Genomic DNA, 6,138 nt, shown 5'->3' with positions numbered 1-6,138 from the left:
TTGCTGTGCTCTATCGGCCACTGACTGCTACCGGCAGGTTTAACGCCAATGCTTCAATCGCCATTTATGCATGTGTGTGTATATGTGCACATGTTTACGTTAAGTTAGAGATTGTCAATATTAGCAGGAGCAAAACGGGGAAGCCAGTCCTTGGCTCTAAGCCAAGGGTCCTCGCAAGTAGTACCATGATGTTTTTTAATTCACAGACCCTCAATCTGACAGCCCTGGCCTTGATAGCTCAGGCTAGCCCAAGCTTGTCAGATCTCGGAAGCTAAGCAGGATCAGCCCCGGTTGGTACATGGATGGGAGACCACCAAGGAGATCCAGGGCCACTACACAGAGGCAGGCAGTGGCAAAGCCACCTCTGAATGCTTCTTGCCTTGAGACCCTTACAGGATGGCCAGAAGTTGGCTGTGACTCGACAGCACTTTCCACCCCCACCAGAACTGACTAAATGTTTTACTGCACCTCCACTGCTTCGAAATTTAATCTCAGCTAGCTAAAGTCAGGTGTTGATCTGAAGATGGCAAAAAAAGTTAACAAGCATTTCAAAACATTTAACTGCAACCTCCATCTGAGCTCTTTCCTAAACTTCCTGGGCAGTCAAAGCAAGGGAGGATTTAGTTTACCTACATGGACACAATCAGTGACCTCTCCACTCCACTGTCCCAATTCAAACAACTGAGAAACACACCCCCCCAAAACTCAACCCTGCCCCCCAAAAAAGATCCCAACAGGAATCCCCCCCTCCCTGTATCTACTCTTTGGTTTCCAAATTCAAAGGAGACATCTGCCTCAAGGCATGAAGCAGAGCAGTAGAGTCCATGGGGGAATGAGATGGGACTGGAGAAGGGAGCCTCTGAGACATCAGTAGAGGAGAAGAAATTTTATCAGGGTTTATTAACCCTGAAAGAGCTGCAGTGGATGCTGGGAGGCTTGGATACAAGACGGGCATGGAGGCTGGATACCAACACTTCTCCAACATGGGCAGGTAGGCTGTTGCAGAGGGTGGGATCAAATAGAAAGGCAGGCACAGAGGAGGTTGATGAGGGTGAGGGCCCAAGAAATTGCTTGGGGAGCCAAGGACGTCACTACTGAAGCGGCCTTCATCCTCAGATGTTTCCATCCTGGTTCTTTTGGCAGGGGGGTCCTCATTTTCTTGTTTGATAGAACTGAGTCTTTCTTGGACAGAGAATTTGAGCTCAGTGTCCTTCTTGAAATACTGTGGGTCAGATTTGGAGTCACATTTTTCCAGCTCTCCCCCATATCCACTGTCCGTGTCTGTGTCACTGCCACTCTGTTCTCCACTGGAATGGGCAAAAGTCCTCTGAATCACTGGCACACAGTTTCTCCCATGTGCCTCAGCCACTTTGGTCAAAGAGCCAGAATTCTCCTTCAAGTCCATCAGTTTAGGCACAGCCTCTCCAGATTTTCTGCTGGTTCCACTCTGAAGAACTTCAGAGGCCACTCTTTGTAGGTGGCTAATGAGCTGGGAAGATTTCAGTTCCTTGCTAGTCTCGTGTTTTGCCACGTATTGCAGCACTTCTTTGGCACACATCTGGAAACCAGATCGAAACATCTCCTGGCTAGACTCAAGGCTCCTTGGTGGCAGCTCATCTGAGGGGGGGGGGAAATCAGCAGGGAAAAGAGTTCAAAGCTTAGTATCAGAAAAGTGATAAGTAATAACAACAATTACACAATTCTTTACAATTTTATAAAGCCACATGTTTCTGGGCCAACACTTGAGAAAGAAGTTAGAGTAGCTAACTTAAGCTAGAATTTCAACTGCCCTAAAGTCAACAGGAAACCTTCTACTGCAGTGGAATTTCACCCTCAGTCTAGTCGAAGCATTTAAATCTCACAGACAAAAGTCACAGAAAACAAATTGGTTTTTATGATGGAAGTCTTCAATGCACTGCATGGCGGTGGGGTGAAAACAGAGATGCAACATAATACATTCATTGTTTGGTCCTTTCTAGAATTGCACTCCACTCAGAAAGTGTCTGAAGAGAGTTGACCTGGCTACTGTCCTACAGGCCTCCGTGACATTCTGACTAGATCACTGCAGCACACTCAAGGTGTCTTCAATGTGCAGTCCTTGATGCTAGTTTGGAAGCTTCAGCAGGTACAGAACATGCAAACACCGGTCCCATCTCTTTAGACCTTTCAAAGCAGAAGAATTTTCTTCCAGAAAGTCTATGAATTGGCTAAACTGATGTTTTAGTAATTACTGCTGTCCTCTGTTTTGCTGCTTTTAACAGTGGGATTTAGAGGCTGTAGTATCATTTTGCCTTTTTTTTAAAAAAAAAATCCCTTATTCCCCTTATTTTTATGTATTATTAGCCATATTCAGTGACTCCTTTAGAAACCAGAATATAGATATTAAAAATGAACAACTTCTATAATTATCTTGCAAGCTTTAGGACCACAATCTTCAGTCCACGAAGTTCAATGAGGCTGAGTCAACTTAATTGCAAAGAAGCTGATCTAAGGGCTGTGTTACACCCGCCTGGCACAGTCCCCCGCACCGCAGCTATGACGTCTAGAGGAGTTCATTATTACAAGGATCCGCCCAACCATATGGAAATACTCCAAGCCACTACTAAATTTCCTGGTGGTGGCTGGCAATGGTGTGGAGATTCTCCTCATGATAGCTGTGATTCATACAATAAGCTGCTCTAGATCTGGCAGCCAAATGTTGCGTGGAGTCAGTTTGCAGAAAACAGACTGCACATTCTAAGGTAGAGGGATTGGGCAAAGGTGCAAGGAGAGGACACGGCTTAGCAAACGTTGGAAATACTAGCCGGATGGTATGCTGAAGAAGCAGGTTCTGAGCAGGGCTTTGAGGGAGGAGAGGAAAAGTGTCTTGCTAGTCAGAGGTGGGGAGGCTATTCCAGGCTTCAAGGCTGCCGAACACCATGTTGGGAAAAGCTGTTCCTGCCACAAGTCCTCCTCCTAACCCGAAAGTGATACCGGGGAGGTGGGGGGGGCGCTTGGGTTGGCAGTCCAAACTTTTAAAACCTGATCCAATTTCAAATAAAGTTCTAGTTTTGAAAGAAAGGCAGATGACTGACACAAAAGGGGCAAGGGCTGAGTGTTATGTGCCTTCTTTCTACAAAACCAGAGGTGAGGAAGATTCAGGGGTCCCACACCCTTAGTTCTATTGAAACCAACAGGACTACTCCATTGTCGGTGGTTATCAAAAGAGAAGCCAGCCATTCAAAGGACACGGTTCCAGAAACAAGATTCACGGCAGTCTGCCGAGAGGCCCTGTCAGGTTCACAGAATGATCTGAGGGACTCACCGGCATGTAAACCTTTCTGCAGGGCAATGATTTGCTGCTGTTGCTGTTCAATGAGGCTGGTGAGTGCTTTCACATGCTTCAAGGTAAGTTCAAGAACAACGGCCTTTTCCAAGTGACCTAAAGTCTGCAGGGGGGGGGAGAGACATAAATAAATGGTTGAGTCCATCAGTCTCAGCGCCTGAACACCAATCTGAAAACAACTGCACTGAATGTCGGGAGGGTTCAGGGAGGAAGGCAGGCAGGCAGGAGCCGGGTTAAAAATGGCAAAACTGTTTTTTTTAAATCTCAAGTGAGAACGTATTAAACAAGCTTTTATAAAAAGAATATAAAAGAAGCTTATCGTTTCACCCTTAGGGATACGTAAGAGAAAAACTGAGCTAAGGTAAATGAGTTTATTTCTCTCCTCAGCTGCCCTGCTGGCACTGTGACATTAAAACAGGATCCAAACAGAAGGGGTTTCTTTGACCAAAAGAGGAGTCCAGAAAACTGAAGCAGGTAAAAACAGTCTCCCAAATGAAAATGTGGATGGTTTGCGATCTGTACTTAAAAACAGTTCATCTTACAAAGGCAGATGTTGCCATCTTTATACCCAGGCTGCACAGAGCCATGGAGAGGAGCGTTTGGATGAACCAGAAGTCTAAAATAGGATCTGAAGCATCAACATAGTGATATGGGAACAGGGCTCCACCAATTCCTTATTAAAGGCCAACTAAAAAAATACATCTTTGCCCTGTTGATCCTAGTGTATCATCTACTCCAGTTCACGCATGTAGGTTGTTGAGAAATTCATCACCTTGGTAACGAAGCCAAGTACTGGCAGGAGGCTCAAAGTGGCAATCCTGCCCTCAACCACAACCCTTTCCACGTTGATCTGCAGTGCTCCCAAGAAGCCTCTAGGTGGCACTTTTACCTGTACAAAAACCCATTAAAGCTAACAGGCTCCCCTAAAGGAAGAAGAGTTTGGACAGTGGCCAGATTTTCACTTACTGTAAGTTTGAGATGTTCTGGTAAAAGATCTTTCAGCTGGGCAATGCACTCATTAATCCTATCGCGTCTTTTCTTTTCTATCAGTCTGTGGGGTAACTTGTAGGTCTCCTAGAAGTCAAAGGGGGGAGGGCATAATTACATCATTTCGGATGAAAATTACCCAGACAATCTTTTGTAAAAGACTTAGTCAAAAAGTCATACAGGTAGACGGAGGAAATGTTTTTAAAAAATCAGTATGAAAATCCCTGTAACTAGCACAGACCTAAAGTTTTCTATAAGCATTTTTATAAATTTTAAAAACCTCCAAGAAAGCATTTTATGCAAGTATAAATGAATATTATAAGAACAACATACATCTATTAACAAAATACTTCAAAAATGTTGGGACATTTTATCATCGTCAAAAGATACCAACTCATCCTCCAAAGGTATATTAATGGAGAGGAAACCTTTAAAATAAATAAATTCCAGACTTTTTCATGCATATATTTTACAGATTAACTTGATCTATAACAGAATCCCAAGCGTGCATTTAAACTGTCCTAAAATTAATGCAAATTATTAGCCAAGGATGCAAAGAAATACTCAAGAACATCTTCATTTACCTTACTGTCGTCACCTCTTTTTAACCCTCTTCTGGGCTTATAAACTTGATACATGTGAGCAAAATCCAACCTGTAGATGAATATAAAAACCCACTGGTTAACAACAAAGAGGACCACCTTCCCTCGTCCAAAACTTATTAAAACAGTAGAGGCTATGATCCAAAAGAAACCCGTCACCCCAACCCGATTTGCTCCGATGAATTTGACAAAAAGGTTTTTGGGGAAAAAGAGAGAAAATGTTCTCTGCATGCTTGGGTCGTCTTACCCCGGCATCTCGTTGCTCTCTAGGGCAGGCAGCTTGCCCAGGCAAGGTGGAGGAGGCTGGGCGCTGGTGATCCTTTCCATTTAATCTGCACTTTTCCTGGCTTCCTTTTTTAACCCAAGATCTCGCCTGGGGTTAAGGCGGGATGGCGGGTCACAGCGCTTACTCTCAGCGCGGACAGCGACGAAGTCAGCTAGAAGGCAGCAGGATCCGCTCTGCCAGCTGGTGGGCACCAGAGACGTCCCCGGCCAAGAAGAGTCGCAGGGCAGCGTGACTCTCTCCCGACGGCCCGGGCAGACAAGGGAGAGTTAGCGGCCGCCGCTTGTCCTGCTGTTGCTGCTGCTCCTGCTGCTGCAGTGGCTCATGTCCTTCCACTTTGCAGCACTCGGCGGCTGTAATGGGGCGAGCCGGAGCTGGCGAGTTGAGAAGTAATTGGAAGGCTGCAGGCTGGGTTAAATGTGAGCGAGTGGGTGGACTGGAGCTACGTGTTCTACCCTGTGACTCCAGGCACGTCTGGCTGCTACCGGAGGGAGGGACACAGACCTGCCTCCCCCCCCCCTCCGCCCGACATCACATGAGCCTCACGTGTTGGACAACGCTTCAGCCTCTCCCCCCCTCCCGCCGCTCCTGGCCACACAGGCAGGCGCGGGAAGGCGAAGGCGAGCCCAGCCGAGCGGCAGGCAAACAGGCAGGCGTCGCTGCTGCTGCTGCTGGTGCCGCCGCCGCCGCCGCCGAAACGTGATGGGGTGATCCCTCTCTCCCGCCGAGGCTTGGCTCCTCTCTTGCGGGCGGCGTGCGTACGTGAAAGGCCCTGCGGGGCACATGGCTGGGAAGAGGAAGCAGGTGGGCAAGCCGGGGTGGGGTCACGAGGGACCAGGAGGAGGAGGAGAACTCTCTCTCCCCCCCTCACCACCACAGATAACGTGAGAAGTGCGGAGGGGGGGAGGGGAGGGCCTTGCCTGGAAATCGCGCCCTTGACC

At 47.3% G+C, this 6,138-nt stretch overlaps 1 protein-coding gene across 1 annotated transcript; it reads right to left on the bottom strand.

The window, feature by feature from the left end:
• Positions 1 to 309: 309 nt before the first annotated feature.
• Positions 310 to 5,719, bottom strand: BHLHE40 (basic helix-loop-helix family member e40). Its single transcript, XM_015418816.1, has 5 exons — positions 5,162 to 5,719; positions 4,897 to 4,966; positions 4,292 to 4,399; positions 3,305 to 3,428; positions 310 to 1,617 (listed from the first exon to the last, which is right to left on the bottom strand). Exons 1-5 carry the CDS (start codon positions 5,239 to 5,241, stop codon positions 758 to 760), a joined length of 1,242 nt encoding a protein of 413 aa, XP_015274302.1. The 5' UTR covers positions 5,242 to 5,719; the 3' UTR covers positions 310 to 757.
• Positions 5,720 to 6,138: the final 419 nt, after the last annotated feature.

The sequence above is a fragment of the Gekko japonicus genome, unplaced genomic scaffold, assembly GCF_001447785.1.
Source record: "Gekko japonicus isolate JY-2015 unplaced genomic scaffold, Gekko_japonicus_V1.1 scaffold1315, whole genome shotgun sequence".
Classification (NCBI taxonomy): domain Eukaryota; kingdom Metazoa; phylum Chordata; class Lepidosauria; order Squamata; family Gekkonidae; genus Gekko; species Gekko japonicus.
The sequence above is the reverse complement of the archived record's forward strand: the minus strand, read 5'-3'. Positions and strand labels throughout refer to the sequence as shown.